The sequence below is a fragment of the Scyliorhinus torazame genome, chromosome 21, assembly GCF_047496885.1.
Source record: "Scyliorhinus torazame isolate Kashiwa2021f chromosome 21, sScyTor2.1, whole genome shotgun sequence".
Taxonomy (NCBI): domain Eukaryota; kingdom Metazoa; phylum Chordata; class Chondrichthyes; order Carcharhiniformes; family Scyliorhinidae; genus Scyliorhinus; species Scyliorhinus torazame.
This window is the reverse complement of record NC_092727.1, coordinates 58,227,596-58,250,469: the sequence shown is the minus strand read 5'-3', so window position 1 is coordinate 58,250,469 and position 22,874 is coordinate 58,227,596. Positions and strand designations below refer to the sequence as shown.

The following is a 22,874-nucleotide window of genomic DNA, read 5'->3' as shown; positions in this document are numbered from 1 at the left end:
AAAGCCGTCTCCCTTCCTTACAGGTCCCACCTTTATTTACCCCCAATCGAAGATAAACTAACCCCCCCCCCCTCCTCCACCCGCCTTCTGCTGCTGATTAATTTTCCGTGAAGAAGTCGACGAACGGTTGCCACCTCCGGGCGAACACTAACAGTGACCCTCCCAAGGCGAACTTGATTTTCTCCAAACAGAAAGCTAGCCATGTCCGATAGCCAAGTCTCCAATCTAATAGTATCCGTCTCCGGGCTACCAGGGAAGCAAAGGCTTGAACGTCTGCCTCTTTCTCCTCCTGTATTCCCGGGTCTTCCGACACCCCGAAAATCGCCACCTCTGGACTCAGCGCCCCCCCTTGTTTTTAACATCGTGGACATGACATCTGCAAACCCTTGCCAAAATCCCCTAAGCTTCGGACATGTCCAGAACATGTGAACATGGTTCGCTGGTCCTCCCGCACATTTTGCACACTTGTCTTCCACCCCAAAGAATCTGCTCATCCGGGCCACTGTCATGTGAGCCCGATGAACGACCTTGAATTGTATCAGGCTGAGCCTGGCACATATTGCGGACGCGTTGACTCTACTCAACGCGCCCGCCCATAGACCATCCTCTATCTCTCCTCCCAGCTCCTCCTCGCACTTGCGCTTCATAGAATCTCTCCAGTGCAGAAGGAGGCCATTCGGCCCATCGAATCTGCACCAACCCACTTAAGCCCTTAAGCCCTCACTTCCACCCTATCCCCGTAACCCAATAACCCCTCCTAACCTTTTTGGTTACTAAGGGCAATTTAGCGTGGCCAGTCCACCTAACCTGCACGTCTTTGGATGTGGGAGGAAACCGGAGCACCCAGAGGAAACCCACGCATGCATGGGGAGAACGTGCAGACTCCGCACAGGCAGTGACCCAGCGTGGAATCGAACCTGGGACAAAGGAGCTCTGAAGCCACAGTGGTATCCACTGTACTACCGTGCTGCCCTTCAGCTCCTCGGTCTGCGGCTCTTCTGACCCCATAAGTTCCTTGTAAATGTCCGAGACCGCTCCCTTCTCCTACCCACGCTCTGGAAACTACCCTATCCTGAATCCCCCTTAGCGGTAGGAGCGGGAAGGTTGACATCTGTTTACGTAGGAAGTCCCACACCTGCAGATAATCTGAATTTGTTTCCCCTCGCCAACCCAAACTTCTCCTCTAGCGCCCTCATACTCTGAAAGCTCCCCTCTAAAACTGTATGCACTTACGGAGTCCGTATCCTTCCATTCCCACCCTATTCATATATATTTATCTCAATGCCCCTTAAATTCCGCTATCATACCTACTCCCACCACCTCCCCAGGCTGCGCGTCCCATATATTTACCACCCTCGGTGTTTAAAAAAAAAAACACTTGCCTCGCACATCTGTTCTAAACTTTTCCCCATGCACTGTAAACTTATGTCCCCTAGTACCTGACTCTTTTCCCGAGGAAAGAGCATCTGTCTATCAACTTTGTCCATGCCACTCATGATCTTGTAGACCTCTATCAGCTCCCTTCTCAACCTCCGTCGTTCCAGTGAGAACAGACCGAGCTTATCTAACCTCTCCTCAGAGCTAATGCCCTCCAAACCAGGCAACATCCTGGTAAACCGCTTCAGTACCCTCTCCAATGCATCCACATCCTTCTGGTAGTGTGGTGACCAGAATTGTACACAATATTCCAAATGAGGCCTAACTAAGGTCCTGTACAGCTGCAACTGTACAGAGGGCAGTGTGGTTGGCACAGTTGTTTCACAGTTCCAAGGTCACTGGTTCGACTCCCAGCTTGGGTCACGGTCTGTGCACATTCTCCCCGTGCCTGCATAGGTTTCCTCCCACAGTCCAAAGATGTGCAGGTTAGGCGGATTGACTATGCTAAATTGCCCTTAGTGTCCACAAAAGGTTAGGTGGGGTTACGGGGTTAGGGTGAAGGTGTGGGCTTAGAGAGGGTGCTCTTTCCAAGGGCCTGTGCAGACTCAATGAGCCGAATATGGGCAGCACGGTTGCACAAGTGGCTAGCACTGTGACTTCACAACGCCAGGGTCCCAGGTTCAATTCATCGCTGGGTCACTGTCTGTGCAGAGCCTGCACGTTCTCCCCGTGTCTGCGTGGGTTTCCTCCGGGTGCTCCGGTTTCCTCCCATAGTCCAAAGACATGCAGGTTAGGTCGATTGGCCATGCTAAATTTTCCTTAGTGGCCAGAAGGTTAGGAGGGTTACAGGTTAGGGTGGACGTGAGGGCTTAAGTAGGTCGGTGCAGACTCGATGGGCCGAATGGCCTCCTTCTGCACTGTCTGTTCTATGAATGGCCTCCTTCTGTATTGTAAATTCTATGAACATGACTTGCCAATTTTTATATTCAATGCCCCGACCGATGAAGGCCAGCCTGCCGTATGCATTCTTAACCACCTTTTCCACATGCGTGCAACTTTCGGTGATCGATCGCATGCACGCTCAGATCTCTCTGCCTGTCAATACTCGCAAGAATTCCACCATTTACTGTGTAATTCCTACATGCATTGGACCTTCCAAAGTGCATTACCTCACACTTGTCCGGATTACACTCCATCTGTCATTTCTCCGCCCAAGACTCCAACCAATTTATATCTTGCTGCATCCTCTGACAGTCCACTTCACTATCCCCAACTGCACCAATTTTTGTGTCGTATACGAACTTAGTAATCAGACCAGCTATATTTTCTTCCAAATCATTGATATACACTACGAACAACAAAGGTCCCAGAACTGATCCCTGTGGAACGCCGCTAGTCACAGCCTTCTATTCAGAAAAGCTCACTTCTACTGCTACCCTCTGTCTTCTGTGCCCAAGCCAGTTCTGTATCTGACTTGCCAGCTCTCCTCTGATCCCACGTGACTTCACCTTTTGTACCAGTCTACCATGCGATACCTTATCAAACTCTTTAGTGATGTCCATGTGTACAAATCTACTGCCTTTCCCTCATTTATCATCTTTGTCACTTCCTTGAAAAATTCGATCAAATTAGTGCTCCCCTTCACAAAACCATGCTGTCCCTCACTAATAAGTCCATTTGTTTCCAAATGTGAGTAAATCCTGTCTCTAAGAATCTTTTCCAATAATTGCCCTACCACTGACGCAAGGCTCACCGGCCTATAATTTCCTGGATTATCCCTGTTGCCCTTCTTAACAATGGAACACCATTGACTACTCTTCAGCCTCTGGAACTTCACCTGTAGCCAATAAGGATACAAAGATTACTGTCAAGGCCCCAGCAATTTCCTCCCCTGTCTCCCTCAGTATTCTGGGGTAGATCCCATCAGGATCTGGGGACTGATCTACTTTAATGCTTTTTAAGATGCCCAACATGTCCTCTTTATTAATATCAACATGACTCAGAATATCTACAGACTCCACCCTATAGTCCTCATCCACTAAGTCCTTCTCTTTGGTGAATACAGAGGCAAAGTATTCATTTAGTATCTCTCCCATTTCCTCTGGTTCCATGCATAGATTCCCTCCCATAGCCTTGAATGGACTAACCCTTTCTCTGGCTACCCTCTTGCTCTTTACATATGGATAAAACACCTTAGGATTTTCCTTAAACCTGTTTGCCAATGACATTTCATGACCCCTTTTAGCCTTCCTAACTCCTACCTTAAGTTCCTTCCTACTTGCTTTATATTCTTCAAGGACTTCATCTGTCCTAAGCCTTTTAGATATTTTGAATGCTTCCTTTTGTGAGGGCCACAAAGAATCCAGCACGAGTCCCACAGGATTGTGGGATTGTCATTAGTCCCCAGCCAATGGTGAGCAGGCAGGTTATAACATCTCCTCCTCCTCCTCCCCTCCCCCCCCCCACCTCCCCTCCCCCCCCCACCTCCCCTCCCCCCCCCCCACCTCCCCTCCCCCCCCCCACCTCCCCTCCCCCCCCCCCACCTCCCCTCCCCCCCCCCCACCTCCCCTCCCCCCCCCCCACCTCCCCTCCCCCCCCCCCACCTCCCCTCCCCCCCCCCCACCTCCCCTCCCCCCCCCCCACCTCCCCTCCCCCCCCCCCACCTCCCCCCCCCCCACCTCCCCCCCCCCCCACCTCCCCCCCCCCCCACCTCCCCCCCCCCCCACCTCCCCCCCCCCCACCTCCCCCCCCCCCCACCTCCCCCCCCCCCCCACCTCCCCCCCCCCCCCCACCTCCCCCCCCCCCACCTCCCACCTCCCCCCCACCTCCCCCCCCCACCTCCCCCCCCCCACCTCCCCCCCCCCACCTCCCCCACCCCCACCTCCCCCCCCACCCCCCCCCACCCCCCCCTCCCCCCCCCCCCCACCCCACCCCCCCACCCCCCCCCACCCCCACCCCCCCCCACCCCCCACCCCCCTGGGCGATCACGGAGACCGCTGCGCCAGTGTCCAACTCCATCTCAAGTGGGTGACCATTGACCCGTACTGTCACCTTAATGGGGGCCACACAGGGAGCTGCCACACAATGCAGCTGCAGGCAGTCGTCCTCCGTCTCCGCGCCCTCGGGAGTAGTCGCCGCAGGTTCATCCACATGGAAGGTACAGCCCCTGGGTTGGTCCCAGTTTGGGTCGGAACGACGGCCCAGGATCAGCGTCCGCGATGGGATCGGCGCCTACAAGTCTGACACGGACATGGCTCCTCATCCATTGGTTCTGGAGAAGGCTCTCTTCGGGGAGGAATGTCCGACGGCCACTGGCGCCGATCCGGACGTCGCCTCGCCCAAGGTACCGCAGGAGTGCGGGGGGAAGTTTTCGGACGGAAGGGGTTGCGCCCCAAGAGAAGCACCTCCATTCCCTGTAGCTCCTGCACTCCTCGTTCTGCGCCCTCTCGGGACAATACTATTTGAATGGCCTGTTGAAAAGTCAATGTTGGCTCAGCTAACAACTTTCTCTGGGTGGCCGCATTGCTAATACCGCAAACCAAACGGTTGCGTAACAGATCTGACAAGGTCTCACCATAGTCACAGTACTCCGCAATCCTGCGTAGCCTGGATAGAAAGTCGGCAAGGGATTCTCCTGGGGTCCTCTCAGCGGTATTAAACCGGTAACGTTGGACTATCGTGGACAGGGTTGGGTTAAAATGTTGCCCCACTAAGTTCACAAGTTCATCAAACGTTTTGGTGTCCGGCGCAGCTGGGTACGTAAGGCTCCTAATCACCCCAAACGTATGCGGGCTGCAGGCGGTGAGCAATATGACCACCTGGCGCTCGTTTTCGGTGATATTGTTTGCCCGGAAATAGTAACGCATCCGTTGTGCGTACTGGTTCCAGCTTTCCAGCGCAGCATCAAAAACATCCAAACGTCCATACAGAGGCAATGTGTAATAGAAAACAACTTCCAACCTGTATCCAACAAAAATCCAGGGAGGTGGCTTCAGCTATTCACTTTAACCCTTGTCGCCACAAAGAATCCAGCACGAGTTTTAAGGATACAAAGAAGTAACATTTATTTACAATAACATATATATACTCCAGCAGCAGCAACTTCGCTTGCTGCTCACTCCTTCCTGCTGGTTCCAAACTGGCCAGCTTTATTTATACAGGGAGTCTGCTAATGATTTCTCCGCCCTCCTCATTGGGGAAGCTCATACTCCCACAGGATTGTGGGATTGCCATTAGACCCCAGCCAATGGTAAGCAGGCAGGTTATAACACTTCCTTTATCTTTTTGACAATGTTCATAATATTCCTCATTATCCAGAGTTCCCTATACTTGCCACCCTTATCTTTCTTCCTCACAGGTACATGCCGGTCCTGTATTCCAATCAACTGACAGTGCAGGGATCACTGCCCTTTACAATTTACATTAACTATTTGGACTTAGAAATCAAAAACACAATTTGTAAATTTATGAATCACATCGGATTGGTGGGCAGCCAGTACTGAGGTGGACACGAATAAGCTTAAGAATGAGTAAATAATTGGCAAATGAAGTTCAATGCAGATAAATGTAAGTTTAGAAAATTAACATACGAAATAGGAGATGAAGTAGGGCATTCGGCCCCTAGAGCCTGCTCCACCTTTCAATGGCTAAACTGTTCCTGTGGAGTTTCACAGCCCCACGTACCCCCAATATCGGGGGTGGCAGGATAGCACAGTGGTTAGCACTGTGGCTTCACAGCTCCAGGGTCCCAGGTTTGATTCTTGGCTTGGGTCACTGTCTGTGCGGAGTCTGCACGTTCTCCGTGTCTGCGTGAGTTTCGTCCGGGTGCTCTGGTTTACTCCCACAGTCCAAAGATGTGCAGGTTAGGTGGATTGGCCATGATAAATTGCCCTTCGTGTCCAGAAAAAAGGTTAGATGGGGTTACAGGGATAGGGTGGAAGTGTGGGCTTAAGTGGGCTGATCTTTCCAAGCGTCGGTGCAGACTCGATGGGCCAAATGGCCTCCTTCTGAACTGTAAATTCTATGTTTGATGTAATAACCTTTGATTCCCTTGCCGAACATGAATCTATTTATCTTCACCATAAAAATATTCAGTCGCCCCACCTTCCAGCACCTTCTGAGGCAGAGAGTTCAGATTTTTTTTAAATTCGTCATCTCTTGTCCTATAAGAGTGACCCTAATTTTAAAACATTGCCCCCTACCTCTGGACACACCCACAAGAGGAAACGTCCTTTCCATGTCCACCTTGTCAATACCGCTCAGGATCTTATTTACTTCAATCAAGTCACCCCTCACTCTTCAAAAGTCCAGTGGAAACAAACCCAATCAGTCCAACCTTCCCTTTTCAGAGAACATGTTCATTCCAGGCATCAATCCTGAACCGCCTCCAACAAATTTACATCCTTCCTTAAATAAGGAGACCAATACTACACACAGTTTGTGAGATGTGGTCTCACCAATGTCCTATATGACAGGAGAATAAAATCCTTACTTTTATGTTCAATTCCTCTCGAAATAAAGGATAGCTTTCATTAGCCATCTTGACTACATGCTGCACCTGCATACTAACTTTTAGTGACTCAAGCACGAGAACACCTAGATCGCTTTGCATTTGGCATTCTGCAGTTACTCTCCATTTAAGTAATTCTCTTTTTTTATTCCTGTCATAGTGAACAACTTCACACTTTTCCATATTACACTCCATCTGCCAGATTTTTTGCCCACTCGATTGACATAACTATATCTGTCTGCAAACTCCGTATGTCATCTTCACAATATACTTTTCTACCCATCTTTATGTCATCTTCAAATTTAGCTGCCATGCCTTCACTCCCCTCATCTAAGTCATTGATGTAAATTGTAAAAGGTTGAGGCCCCAGTCCTGGCCCCTGCAAGACTCCACTCATCGCATCCTGCCAAACCGACAAAAAAACATTTATGCATACTCTCTGTTTTCTGCCAGTCAGCCAATCTTCAATCCAGGCTACTATATGAATACCCACAGCATGAGCTTTTACTTTTTGCAATAACTTTTGATCTGGTATCTTATCAAATGTTTTCTAGAAATCCAAGGACAGTACATCTACATGCTCCCCTCCATCCACAGCACATGTTACTCTTTCAATGAACTCCAGTAGATCGGTTAAACATGATTTCCCTTTCAGAAAACCATGCTGACTCTTGCTATTACCTTCAGCTTCATCGAATCCCTGCAGTGCAGAAGGAGGCCATTTGGCCCATCGAGTCTGCACTGACCCTAACAAGATCACCCTACCTAGGACCACTCCTTTGCCCTACCCATGTAACCTCATAACCCCACTACACATCTTTGGACTGTGGGGGAAAACCAAAGGAAACCCACACACATGGGGGGAATGAGCCAGAATTGAATCCGGGTCCCTGGCTCTGTGATGCAGCAGTGCTAACTGCTATGCCACCGTGCCCAGTGTCTAAGTGCCTAGCTATAACCTCTTTAATGATCGATTCAAAATGTAAGCCAGTTTAGTAGGAAAAATGGAGAGACCATTTATTACTTGTAAGATGCAAGTCTAGACGCGGTAAAGGAAGAAAGGGATCTTTGACAAATGTGTCAATCACCAAATGTTGCACCATAGGTTAGCAAGGCCATAACAAAAGAAAACCAAACACACAGCTTTGTTTCTAAAGAGATTAAATTGAAAAGTATGAAAGTTATGCTGAACCCATTTCTAACTTTGGTTAAATCGCACTTGGAGTACTGTGTGCAGTTCTGGTTGCCATATTATGAAAAGGATATGCACTAGAGATGGTGCAGAGAAGATTTACAAAAGTGACACCAATATTGGATGGGTCTACCTATCAGAAAAGGATTGACAGACTAAATTTCATTTTGCTTGAATAAACAAGGCTGAAGGATGACCTAATTGAGGTCTTTAAAAATTATGAAAAGTTTTGATAGAGTGGATCGACAGATAATATTTCCTCTTGGAGAGGAAAAGCGTAACTAGTGGCCATCAATATGGTCCAGTAGGGAATTCAAAAACAGCTTTTGTAGCCAAAGAGTGGTGAGAATGTGAAACTTGCCCCCACAAGGAGCGGTTAAAGGGAATAGTGTAAATGGATTTAAGGGGAATCTGGACAAATATATTTGATGGTGGATTTAGATGAGTAAAGATGGGAGGAGGTTCAAGTGGAGCATGAAACTGGCATGGATTAGTTAGGTTGAATGGGCTTTTCTGTGCCATGTATGCTATTAATTTAATAATATAATATTTGGTTAATTAAAGAGTTCCAAATCACCACTCTAGTTCTTGTACATTTGTGTGATTGTTCCGCAGGTTAGGTCTTTATCTCTCACTATTCAGAGGCCTGCAAAATACCACTGGTAGTGTATTCTTCCTCTTTTTGCTTCGCAACACCAACCAAATGGATTTTGTTTGTGCAGTGTCCAGGACATCCTCTCTTTCCAACACTCCAGTGTCTTCCTTCATCAGTCTTGCAAAGTCCTCCTTACTAATATCTGGGGGCATTGTGTTAAAATTGGGAGAGCTGTCTCACAGACCAGTCAAGCACAGCCTGACACAGTCGCACTGAGTCATACCTTACAGATAATGTCCCAGCCAACACCACCACCATCCCTGGGTACGTGGACAGACCCAGCAGAGTTGGTGGCACAGTGATATACATTCGAGAGGGAGTTGCTCTGGGAGTGCTCAACACCGACTCTGGACCTCATGAACTCTTTTTTAAAAAATAAATAATTTTACTGAGGTATTTTTGGCGTTACAAACAGCAACAGTATAAAAACAATGTACAAAGAACAACAAACATAGTGCAATCACCGACTCCCATCCCGCCAAGACCCGCCTAATTGACCCCCTATTCTACGCTACCCTAACCCCCCCCCCCTGCTGACGATTAATTCTCTGCGAAGAAGTCGATAAATGGTTGCCACCTCCGGGCGAACCCTCTCAAGGCGAACTTAATCTTCTCTAGGCCAAGAAAGCTTGCCATGTCAGTTAACCAGGTCTCTCCCCCGGAACCAGCCCCTTGAAGCTCTAAAGCAATTGCCAGCGGCTCTATAGCTAACGCAAACAGCAGTGGGGTGAGGGGACATCCCTGTCTTGTCCCCCGATACAGTCTAAAATAGTCTGAAGCCGTCCTATTCGTTCTTACACTAGCCTCCAGGACCTGGTACAACAGCCTAACCCAGTCGATAAAGCCCCTACCGAACCCAAATCGTCCCAGCACCTCCCATAAATAGTCCCACTCCACCCGGTCGAACGCCTTCTCCGCATCCATTGCCACAACTACCTCAACCTCCCTGCTCTCCGGGGGCATCATGATCACGTTGAGCAGCCTTCTTATATTGGCCACCAACTGCCTGCCCTTGACAGTCCCGGTTTGATCCACCATAATCACATCCGGCACACAATCTTCAATCCTGGAGGCCAAAACTTTGGCCAGCAACTTGGCGTCCACATTAAGCAGTGAGATAGGTCTATATGACCCGCATAGCTCCGGGTTCTTGTCCCGCTTCAATATTAACGAAATAGTGGCCTGTGACATCGTCGGGGGTAGCACCCCTCTATTCCTTGCGTCATTGAAAACCTTGACCAGCAACAGCCCTAAAATCCCCGAGAATTTCTTATAGAATTCCACCGGATACCTGTCCGGCCCTGGGGCTTTACCCGACTGCATTGCCTTCAAGTCCTCAACTATTTCTTCGGCCCTAATCGGGGCCCCCAGCCCATTTACCAGCTCCCTACCCACCCTTGGGAAGGTCAGTCCGTCCAAAAAGCGTCCCATCCCCTCAGGCCCCGTGGGGGGTTCCGAGCAATAGAGCCTACTGTAAAAGTCCCTGAACGCCCTGTTTAGCCCTGCTGACTCCCCTACCAAGTTCCCATCCCCATCAACCACCCTCTCTATTTCCCTGGCCGCCTCCCTCTTCCTAAGCTGCTGTGCCAGCATTCTGCTGGCCTTCTCCCCAACTTCGTAGAACGCACCCCTCGCCTTCCTAAGCTGCTCCACTGCCCTAACTGTGGACAGCACCCTGAACTCCACCTGCAGCCTCCGATGTTCCCTTAAAAGCTCCACCCCCGGGGTCACCGCATACCTCCTATCTATCTGTAGGATCTCCTTAACCAGTCGGTCCGTCTCTGCCCTATCCGTCCTGTCGATATCAGCTCCCCTCTCACCAGTGCCTTCAGCGCCTCCCAGACCACTGCTGCTGAGACTCCCGCCACCCCCCGTGTCATTAACCAGCAGGTAGTTCTGCATGCACTTCCTCAGCCTCTCGTACACCGCCTCGCCCGCCAACAAGCCCACGTCCAACCTCCATTGCGGGCGCTGGAAGCTCTCCTCACTGACCTGCAGTTCCACCCAGTGTGGGGCATGATCCGAATTAGTGATGGCCGAGTACCTCGAGTCCACCACCCCCGCCAGCAAATCCCTGGTCAAAAGGAAAAAGTAAATCTGGGAATAAACCTTGTGAAGTTGCGAATAAAAAGAAAACTCTTTCCCCGTCGGCTGCCTAAACCTCCATGGGGAAGAACCCCCCCCGCCCCATCTGTTCAATGAACCCTATCAGTTCCCTTGCCATCGCTGGCACCCTCCCCGTTTTCGAACACGACCGTTCCAGGCCGGGGTCGATGACTGCATTAAAATCCCCTCCCGTAACTAACTTGTGCGAGTCCAGATCAGGTATCACCCCCTGCACCCTCTTTATGAATTCCACATAGTCCCAGTTTGGCGCGTACACGTTAACCAAGACTACCTTCCTCCCCTCCAGCTTATCGTTCACAATGACATAACGGCCCCTCCCCCGTCCGAGACTATACTGCCCACCTGAAATCGCCACCCCTCTTGTCTTGGTGTCCAGCCCTGAATGAAAGACCGGACTGACCCAACCCTTCCTTAGCCTGACTTGATCCGCCACTTTCACGTGTGTCTCCTGCAGCATTACCACGTCTTCAGAGCCCTCAGATGCGCGAACACACGTGCCCTCTTAACCAGCCTATTCAACCCTCTGACATTCCAGGTGATCAGCCTAGTTGGGGGGCACCGTGCACCCCACTCCCCCGATCAGCCATCCCCTTTCCTGGGCCCTCTTCCAGACCATGCGCCGTGTCTCCATTGGCCCGCCTCCTGGCAGCCCCCACCCCCGACCTCCTCTCTGTCCCAAATCCTAAGTTCCTCCCTCATCAGCAGAGTAACTCCCCCCTCCCCTCCCCTCCCCGCCCTAGCAACACCGCTTTGTAACCTAACCCCTGCCATATATTAATCATATACACACCCCCCACTGGGCTCTCGTAGACTAGCTCACCCAGCTAGCCTGGTGGCCCCTCGCCACCGGCGCCAAGAAGTCTCCCACCTGTTGTTCCCTCACTCTTCCCCCCCCCCACCCATCAAAACCACTTCCCTCATCAAACCGACCCCAAACAATCACCCAATTACCATAAGCGACAACCCAAAATGAAAGACCCACGAAAACCCCCCGCCATAGTGCAAATCAAAGTAATAAAAAGTTAAAAGCACCACCAGCCACCCCCACCAAAACACCGAAAACCCACAGAAACCGAATAACTTTTACTTCCCCCATCTTCAACCAAACTCAAATGCAGAAGAAAAACAATAATCAAAACGTATAAACATCACTCAGAAAAGTTACAACTTAAAACAAAAAGTTCTCAGTTCAGCACCAGCCCTTTCTTCTAAGCGCGTCTTCGGGCGACTAAAAATAATGGTGCTGGTCCTCGTGTGTAACCCAAAGATGCGCCGTCGTAGCAGCCCAAATTTCACTTTCTTCTTGAACAGGATTGCCTTAACTTGGTTAAAGCCTGCCCTCCATCCACGCTCAGATCCTGATAGACACGCAAAATGCTATTGTCCCATTTGCAGCTCCGTGTCGCTTGGCCCACTGGAGAACACACTCCTTGTCCAAAGATCTGTGGAACCGGACCACCATCGCCCTTGGGGGGTCCCCCGGCCACGGCTTCCTCGCCATCGCCCTGTACACCCTGTCCACCTCCAATGGTCGGGGAAAAGCCCTCTCCCGCAGAAGCTTCTGAAACATACTCGCCACAAACGCGCCAGCATCAGCCCCCTCAGCCACTTCTGGGAGACCGACAATTCTGAAGTTCTGCCGGCGAGCTCTATTCTCCAGGTCTTCTAACTTCTCCAGCAACCTTTTTTGCTGATCCTTCAGCATCCCCACCTCCAGCTCAACCACCGTTTGGTGCTCCTGGTCCGCCAGCGCTTTCTCCAGCTTCTGAATCGTCCAATCCTGGGCATCCAGCCTGCGCTCCAGCCGATCGATCGATTCCTTTATCGGGTCAAGACAGTTCCGTTTCTGTCTAGCAAAGCCCTCTTGGATGACCTGCATCAGCTCCTCCGTTGATGGTTGGGCCGTTGCAGCAGGGGTCCGAACATCAGCCTTATTGTCTTCAGCCGCAACCTCCACTCAGCCCTTGCTTATCTTCTTATTTCTTCCTTTTCGATCCCTTGGGGTTCTTCGTTCCATACACCAATGTGTGGATCCAGTACCAAATTATCTGCGCCTTCAAAGCCAGTGCTCAAAACCGCAAAAAAGTTGGGGAAAAAAGGTCCAAAAGACCGGCCAGAATGGGAGCCACCAAATGTGCGACTTACTCCCTCATAGCCGCCACCGGAAGTCAATCGACCTCATGAACTCTTACGGCATCAGGACAAACATGGGCAAGGAAACCTCCTGCTGGTTATCCTGTACCGTCCCTGCTCAGCTGATGAATCAGTACTTGTCCATGTTGAACACCGCTTGGCAGAAGCATTGAGGGTGGCATGAGTGCAGAATGTGCTCATGGTGGGGATTTCAATGCCAAGAATGATTTGGTAGCATCATTATTGAATGAGCCAGCCGAGTCCAAAAGAATATTATAGCTGCTGTACTGAGTCCTTGGCAGGTGGTGTGGGAACTAATTAGAGGGAAAAAAACGACAACCTTTTGTGGATGAATCTGTCCAAGATAGTATGTAGGAGTGTCCACTGCACAGTCCTTGTGCAGAACCAGTGAGCGGTTTTGGTATTCCAGATCCGAAGGGATTATCTTACTAACACATATCAGGTTAAGCCACCAAAAAAGGGAAATCTGTTTCTCTGTTAAGACTCAGAATAGCTCTCACGAGGGGAGGTTACTTTCTGTGTCTCAAACAGTTAAACAGGATTTCAGTTATTTTCAATGGAAGAAGTTCAAATACGTCACTCGTGACTAAACCCCCAACTCTGTCGGTCGTGGAACATTGTCATTTAAGACTTCCTAAATGAGTGTCTAGGATCTAAAATTTATTGAGAGTAAGACTGCTCAGTTTAATTTCTAATAGTATTTTTATTATAAGATACACTCAATTGATACTTACAGAATTGTAGAGTTAAAAATATAAATTGATTAAAAGTCTTTTGTTATCTGTTTAAAAAAAAAAAAACAGTTAACAGTCCTTTGTTATCCGCTAACAAACTAACTTCTCTAAGAGAAGGATATATGTATACATGGAAAATCCTAAAGTATATCATATCAATTTCTAATACATTTCTAAGAGGTTTAATAGAATCATACTTACAAAAACCACAATGGTCTTTGTTGGACAATGCAGGCGGAAGAACAGACCTTTGACTGTACTCTAGCAGGAGAGAGTGAGAGCTGATTCTCCCAAACTACTCATCTTTTATATATAATTCTCCCTACTTAGTGAATAGCTTTTCCTGGGTCTTATCTTCTCTACTGGACAATTTCCAATGCCAAATGGCCAGGTTTGTGGTTAATCAACAATAATGTGATTTAATGATCTTAGTGTCTGCTTGAATGTCAGGTGTCTTAGATATATGGTCAGACAAGGAGTTGTTTGAGACACATTTCTACTTCTGTCTATTTTCAATGTGTTAAGATTCTTAAATATATAGATGTCCAGATTGCCACTATTCCAAATGGTGTTATCTTAAGTGTTAAGGTTTATAGTCTAAGAAAGAAGTTTGTTTAATTTATTCCAGTTGCCATCTTCTAATATACCTTCCCACCCTCTAGCTTATGGTTATAATTGCAGTAAGGTAATTTGAAGAATTTATGGGCTGTCAATTCAAGGATCTTCCTTATCCCGCATTTGTCTAGGATGGCTTAATGATCCTAGGGATCAGCTAAAGTTTTTGCAGCTGGTGGTGACTTTTGAAAGGCCTTTCTACTGAAGTGATTTTATTCTACTTTGAATTAAAACACTTGATGTATTAATTTCTGCTACTTATACATTTCCTTATTCTAAATTGAATTCTGCAGACAGTGTGATCTCCATCACAACCGGTATTCACATTGAGGATACCGTCAATCAGTTGTGTGGCACTGCCACCGTGCTAAATGGGATATATTTAGAACTGATCCAGCAACTCAAGACTGGGCATCCATGAGGTGCTGTGGCCATCAGCAGCAACAGAACTGTACTCAACCATAATCTGTGATCTCATGGCCTGGCATGGCTCCCACGCTACCATTACCACCAAGCCAGGGATCAACCTTGTTCAATGAGTAGTGCAGAAGGCATTCCAGGAGTAGCACCAGGCATACTTAAAACTCAGATGTCAACCTGATGGAACTACAACACAGGGCTATTTGCATGCCAGAGAGCGGAAGCAGCAAGTAATAGACAGAGCTAAGCAATCTCAAAGCTGAGGATCAAATATAAACCCTGCAGTCCTGCCACATTCAGTCGCGAATCGTGATGGACAATTGTACAGCTCACTGGAGGAGAAGGCTCCACAAATGTCTCCATCCTCACTGATGGGGGAGCTTAGCACATCAGTGCAAAAGACAAGGCTGATTGATGCATTTGCAACAATCTTTAGCCAGAAGTGCTGAGTGGATGATCCATCTCTGCCTCCTCCTGAGGTTCCCGGCATCTTAGATGTCAGCCTTCTGCCAATTCGACTCACTCCATGTGAAATGAAAAACGGCTAAACACACTGGATACTGCGAAGGCTATGGACCCTGGCAACATTCCAGCAATAGTACTGAAGACTTTTCTCCAGAACTAGCTGCTCCCCTAGCCAAGCTCTTATGATACAGTTACAGCACTGGCATCTACATGACAATGTAGAAAATTGCCCAGGTATGTCCTGTCCACAAATAGCAGGACAAATCCAACCTAGCCAATGCAACATAAAATTGATCACTTTGAACAAAAGTACCCTCATACATTTGCTTTCTTCTTTATATTCAAACTGGTAACTTGTAGATAATGGGAAATACTCGTAGATATGGGATCCAAAAGACATCAGTCTAGTCTCAATTATCAGAAGAGGTCATCGATAGTATTATCAAGCTGCACTTACTCAGCAATAACCTGCTCACTGTCACTCAATTTTGGTTCCGCCAGGGCCGTTCAATTCCTGACCTCATTACAGTCTTGGTCCAAACATGGACAAAGAGCTGAGCTCAAGAGGCAGAAGTGACTTCCCTTGACATCAAGGCAGCATTTGACTGATTGTGGCATCAAAGAACCCTTGAAAAACTGGAGTCAACGGGAAGTAGGAGGAAAGCTCTCTACTGGTTTGAGTCATACCCAGCACAAAGGAAGATGGTTGTAGTTGTTGGAGGTCAATCATCTTAGAACGGGGACATCACTGCCGGAGTTCCGCAAGGCAGTGGCCTTGACCCAACCATCTTAAGTTGTTTCACCAATGACCTTCCCTCTACCATATGGTCATAAGTGGGGATAATTGCTGATGATTGCACATTGTTTAGCGCCATTTGTGACGCCACAGGTACTGAAGCACTCGGTGACCATATGCAGCAAAACATATCCAGGCTTGGGCTGATAACTGGCAAGTAACATTTGTGCCACAAAAGTACCAGACAATGACCATCTCCAACAAGAGAGAATCCAACCATCTCCCCATGGCATACAATGACATTACATTCAGTGAATCCCTCACTATCAACATTCTGGGGATTACCATTAACTAGAAACTGAACAGGACCAATCCGATAACTATTGTGGTTACAAGACAGGTCAGAGGCTGGTAATTCTGCAAAGTCCAACTCTCCTCTTGAATCCCAAAGCCTGTCCACCATCCACAAGATAATAGTCATAAGTGTGGTGGAATACTCTCTATTTGCCTTGATGAGTGTAATTCCAACAACACTCAAAACACCTTGACACCATTCAGGACAAAGCAGCCCACTTGACTGGTGCTCCATCCACCACCTTCAATATTCGCTCCCTACACCATTGATGCACAGTTGCAGTAGTGCGTAGCATCTCCAATATGCAGTGCAGGAACTTAACAAGACCTTCCAAACCCACGACCGCTACCACCTAGAAGGACAATGGCATGCAATCACCTGCAAGTTTTCCTCCAAATCACACTTCATCCAGACTTGGAACTTGGAGCCATTCCTTCACTGTCACTCGGTCAAAATTGTGGATCTCCCTTCTGAACAGCACTGTTGATGTTCCCACACTACTTGTACTGCAGAGGTTCAAGAAGGCAGTGTATCACCACCTTCTCAAGGACAGTTAGGGAAGTACAATAAATGATACCCACATTCCTTGAATTAATATTTTTTTTAAAAACGATTCCACTGAATCTGATGTCATCAATGAATTTAGAAATTGGAGTAAGCACCATGCTCACACTTGCACGTACACACTGCAAGGGCACCTCTCTCTTTCTGTCTCTGTCTCAAACACACACATGCCATAAGGACACCACACACATGCGTGCACACATTGAAGCCAGCAGTAGCCAGCCTGTATCACCCATTTTTCTTGAGAATCCTAACACAATTGCATTCTTGTTGAGCCAAGAGAGTTGGGATATTTTAAAGTGTTTGAAATATGTAGCAGTGATTGTGTAAGCTGGCTGTACTCTCAGTATAGCCATATGTAGGCTGTGAGAAAGTAGGATTTTCTGCTTACACTGATGTGTTACAGCTTTAAAGGTCAATATGGAGCAAGCTGTGGTCTTAATTCCTTGTGGACCAGGGCCTCCGAGTTGGCTCTGGAGCAATAAGAAATAAAAAGTCTAAACTGACAGATGCTGTGACGGAGCGCAGATGTTTCTTCAGAAAGCAGTTCCTGTTTAATAAAACTGTTCATATTCATCATTTTCTTTTCTGTAGAAATGTTGTGTACTAATTATGAGATAGAGTGGTTTAAATTTTATTGGTCGTTCCGCCCCACTTCCCTCCCCCACAGTCTTTTCCCTGTACCAGGGATCTGTGTAAATTACTCTGTTTGAGACCTGAACAGCACCAAATCTTTAGTGATTTTTGGATCTATATGTAATTTCCTTGTTCAGAAAACATGTCTTTTAGATCTCGTATCTGAGTGAGTATTTCCCATTGCCCACAAGTTACCAGTTTGAATATAAAGAAGAAAGCAAGTATATGGGGGTACTTTTTGTTCAAAATGATTAATTTGATGTTGAAAGTTTGTACATTGCTTAAAATATTGAGCACACCTTTTTTTTAAATTAGCACAGTGCCATGCTGCACTGTTGTCCCAGGCTCCCCTCACTGGTGTGGCTGCTTCAGTGAGATGATTAGTCAGAGAGGTCATGGGGGAGAGGAAGTGCTCCATCGTTAGTGGTAAGGTTTTATGGGGGGAAAAATGTTAATATATTATAAATATTTAAATGATGAGACTGAAATATGTTGAAGAAATAATTTGCATTCATATAGCTCCTCTCATGACTACTATATTGTGGAGAAAAAGGCAGCACAGTTGTGCAAAGTAAGATTCCACAAACAATTGTGAGCTTAATGACCAAGCTAATCTGTTTTGGTGATGCTGGTTGAGGGATAAATATTGGTGAAGACACTTTCAAACTTGCAGTTCCGAGACGGTGGAGGTGGTGAGGTAGAGTTTGGTGTCAATTCTGCATGTGGAAACTAATGTGTTGCTCTTGGATGATGCCAGTGAGGAACAGCAGGAGAAAGCCAAGGATAAATCCTTGGAGGACAACAGAGGTAACGGTGCGGGAGTGAGAAGAGAAGCCATTGATGGCAATTCCCTGGCTACAATTTGAGAGATAAAAATGTAACCTGGCACCCGGTGCATTCCCATCCAGTTGGAAAATAGTGGAGAGGTGTTCATGGAGGATGAATGTGGTCAACTGTGTCAAAGGCTTCAGACAGGTGAAGAATGACGAGAAGGGAGAGTTTATCTTTGTCATAATTACATAGGGTGTAATTTCTGACTTCGGTAAGCACTGTTTCGGTACTGTAGCAGGGGCAGAAACCTGATTGGAGGGATTTCCTGAAAGTACCAGTTGACATTAATTAATAAAATACAAAATGTATTTCTAAGACACTTATTGAAACCAACTGTTTCCTTTCTTCAAATCGCTTGATTTTGTATTGGCTCATTTCCAAATGAGATGTTCAATGTCTTCAGTAAACTTTCTTCTATCTGCAGGGCAGGAGTTGGATTGTGAAGAGGAGTTATGAAGATTTCCGGGTGCTGGATAAACACCTCCATCTCTGCATTTACGATCGGCGTTTTTCCCAGCTTGCAGAGCTGCCTCGTACAGACTGGCTGAATGACAGTGCAGAGGTATGATGCAGTCATGTTCTGCCCCTGCCCAAGCCACCACCCACAGGATTGGCCAGGCCATGTTGTACTTATTTTCTCCCCTTTCCTCTCTTGCCTGCTCTTTTTTGTTTCTCCTTGCATATCTTTATTTGGCTTTCTCTCTTCTACCAACCTTATCCTTTTTTTTTAACAATCCCTTTTCTTTCTGCTTTAGTGACCCTAGTTCTGCTCTTCTTCTGTACTTAGCCTCATCCCTGTACTTTTGCCTCTTTCCACCCCAGCCCCTCACCATTTCCTCCCCTGACCCCTTTCCTGCCCTCTCCTCCTTCACCTCTCTTCTCCCTCCTCTTACTCTCTATCCCCCACATCCATTCCTCTTCTGCCATCCCTTCCCCTCCCTTCCTCTCCCCCTGCTACAGCTACCCCCGATCCGCCACTCCTGGTGGTCCCCGCCCCCATCACTCTCTGCGGTCCCCCCATCACTCCCCGCAGTCTCCCGCCACTCCCCACAGAATCATGTGAGGCGATGGTCTTTGGCAAGATATTTGCATCGCCTCTGTTCGGAAAGGCCTGCTTCAACTTATGCCACTCAGGCACCTGACAGGCCAGCAGCAGGCTTTTCCGACTGGCCAACGGGTCCCCAACCCTTCAATCCCCACCTCTCTGAGAGCTGCCTGCCAATCGAAGTTCGCAGCTCTGTACCAGCATATCTTTCACTTCTTTTCTCATGTACCTAGCTACCTTTTTCTTAAACGCATCAATCTATTCACCTCAACTGCTCCATGTGAAAGAAGGCATTTGGATTTATACAGTGACTTTCACCACAACTTTCAGGACACCCCAAACCGTATTACAGCCAATCAGTACTTCTGAAGTGTAGACCTTGTAGTAATGTAGGAAATTAACATTTAATAGATATGGTAGTCCGTTCTGTATGGTAACCATTCTCTGAATAAAGAACTTTCGACTGAATATCTTATACATGGGTCACTTTTATACTTATGACAGGTGGCACAGTGGTTTGCACTGCTGCCTCACAACGCCAGGGGCCCGAGTTCAATTCCGGCCTTCTGTGACTGTCTGTGGAGTTTGCCCATTCTCCCTGTGACTGCGTGGGTTTCCTCCGGATGCTCTGGTTTCCACCCACAGTCCAATGATGTGCACGTTAGATGCACTGGCCAAGCTAAATTGCCCCTCAGTGTCCATAGCTTCTTTGGGATAACAGGAGTAGGGTGGGGAGTGGGCTTGTTAGGTTGCTCTTTCAGAGGGTCGGTGCAGACTCGTTGGGCTGAATGGCCTCCTTCTGCACTGTAGGGATTCTGTGATTCTAGTCTTCAACTCTCCCACAAATGATTCTTTTTTCACAGTTACTCTTTCATAATTTTCAAGACCTCTGGGTTCAATTTTTAGTTTTGGCTGCACATACAATTTAAACAGAAAGACATGCTATTCAGTCCATCTATTTATGCTTCCCACGAGTCTCCTCTGACTCTACTTCAACTTTAACAACAGCTTATATTTATAGAGTATGTGCAACATTGCAGAATTTCCAAAGTGGCTTCTCCAGGCCAGTCAGTAAACAAAGTTAACACTGGCTAAACGATAGTGCTTTTGAAGTTGGGTGCAAAGCATGAAGGTAGGTGAAACCGGGAGAAGATGAAGCTAAAAGACTGAAGTGCGGAGCTCAGTCACAGTGCGGGCAGGAGTGGAGGAGCGTAACGGAGTTTCATAAACATCAAGGTCGGATTCCTGTTCTCATTGACCTCACAGTCAGTGTCACAGTGAAGCAGTTATGAGTTTAAGAAGTGTTTATTTTTTGTTTTGGAGGAAGGGATTAACTGAGAAAAAACACAAATCAGTGAAAGTCAGGGTCATTATAATAAAGTACTATTAAGTAAAGAAAGGGAAGGAAGTAAAGTTAGTGTATAGGAGGTAAGTTAATAGTATTCTGATATAAGTGTAATGTTTTGTTTAAAAAGGGAGTAAATAAGCAACTTAAGGGTAGTAATGGAAGGAAAGCATTTACCCGTGAAATGCTGCTCCTGTGCTATGTGGCAAATCATGGAAACTTCAGTTATCCCTGGAAGTGTGTCCAACTGCAGCTACTGGCTAACCTCATTTCCGAGCTGGAGCTGAAGGTGGATTCACTGTGGTGCATCCAGGATTCTGAGCAAGTTGTGATAGCACGTTCAGTGAGGTGGTCACACCGCAGGTGAAGAATGAGCAGGCAGAGTAGAGCAAGACAGGTAGTGGAGGAGTCCCCTGAAGCCATCCCCATTTCTAACAGATATACGGTTTTGGATCTGTTGGGGGAGATGACTGTAGGGGAAAGCAGTGGCAGCCATTTGCATGGCACCATGGATGGGTTTACTGCACGAGAGGAGGAGGAAGAATGTCAGGGCTATAATGGTATGGGATTCAATTGTAAGGGGAACAGACAGGAGTTTCTGCAACTGCAAAAAGGGACTCCAGGATGGTATGTTGCCTCCCTGGTGACAGGGTCAGGGATGTCATGCACAGCTGCAGGGCATACTAAAGGGGGAGGGCAACAGACAAATATTGTGGTACACGTTGGTACCAATGGCAGAAAAGGGGAAGAGGTTTTGTAAGCAGAATTTAAGGAGCTAGGGAGTGGTTTAAAAAACAGGACCCAGAAGGCAGTAATCTCAAAAAACTAAAGAAAAGTACAGCACAGGAACAGGCCCTTCAAGCCTGTGCCGACCATGCTGCCCATCTAAACTAAAATATTCTGCACTTCCGGGGTCCGTATCCCTCTATTCCCATCCTATTCATGTATTTGTCAAGATGCCCCTTAAACGTCCCTGCTTCCCCCACCTTCTCCGGCAGCGAGTTCCAGGCACCCAATACCCTCTGTGTAAAAAAACTTGCGTCGTACATCTCTAAACCGTGCCCCTCGCACCTTAAACCCATGTCCCCTAGTAATTGACCCCTCTACCCTGGGGAAAAAAGCCTCTGACTATCCACTCTGTCTATGCCCCTCATAATTTTGTAGACCTCTATCAGGTTGCCCCTCAACCTCCGTCGTTCCAGTGAGAACAAACCGAGTTTATTCAACCTCTCCTCATAACTAATGCCCTCCATACCAGGCAACATCCTGGTAAATCTCTTCTGCAGATCTCTGGATTACTTCCAGTGCCATCTGCAAGTGAGTATAGAAATAGGTTAGTCCAGATGAATGCGTGGCTGGAGAGATAGTGCAGGAGGGAGGGCTTTAGATTTCTGGGACATTGGGGACCTGTACAAGATGGACGGTTTGCACCTTAACCAAAATGGGACCACTGTGTTGCAGGGACGTTTGCTAGTGCTGTTGGGGAGGGTTTAAACTAACTTTGCTGGGATCCTGAGAAATAGTTCAGCAGGAATAGATGCACAGGCAAAATTAGAAGAGACATTAAGTGAGTCAGGAAGACATAGGATTTCTGACTGGATCAGTTAAGTCACAAGGGAGTTTGGCAAGATTGGATGATGTTTCAATGCAAGGAATCTGACGAACAATGCAAATGAGTTGAGGGCATAAATTAAAACATTGGGGTATGATGCCATTGCTGTCACTGAGACATGGTTGAGAGACGGGCAGGATAGGCAGCTCAATATTCCAGGATATATGATCTTCAGGCGAGACAGTGAATAGTAAAAGTATTAGGGTAGTAATAGTAGGGGTTTTCAAATTCTTCAACAGTAACTGGGGTAGTCATAGTGTAAAATGTTTAGAGGGAGTGGAATTCTTAAAATGTATACAGGAGAACATTTTAAGCCAGTATGTAGAAGATCCTACCAAGAGAGGGCGGTCCTGGACTTAATTTTAGATAATGAAGCTGGGGAAGGGGTTGAAGTAACTGGGGGGGAGCATTTTACAGACTGATCATAACTCCATCAGATTCAAGATTGTTATGGAAAAGGAACCGATGGGCCTGAGATCAAAGTTCTAAACTGGGAGAAGGC

General features: G+C 47.5%; 1 protein-coding gene across 9 annotated transcripts in view; it reads left to right on the top strand.

Moving 5' to 3' along the window:
* LOC140398303 (rho GTPase-activating protein 32-like) overlaps positions 1-22,874 on the top strand; it is a 792,529-nt gene that overhangs the window by 556,740 nt on the left and 212,915 nt on the right. For 7 of the 9 annotated variants that reach the window (XM_072486839.1, XM_072486840.1, XM_072486832.1 and 4 more), the window contains one exon: positions 18,795-18,932. In XM_072486839.1, coding sequence (XP_072342940.1) covers positions 18,795-18,932 — 138 coding nt within the window. The remainder of the gene's footprint in view (positions 1-18,794; positions 18,933-22,874) is intronic. The other 2 variants (XM_072486837.1, XM_072486838.1) reach the window with 1 other exon arrangement.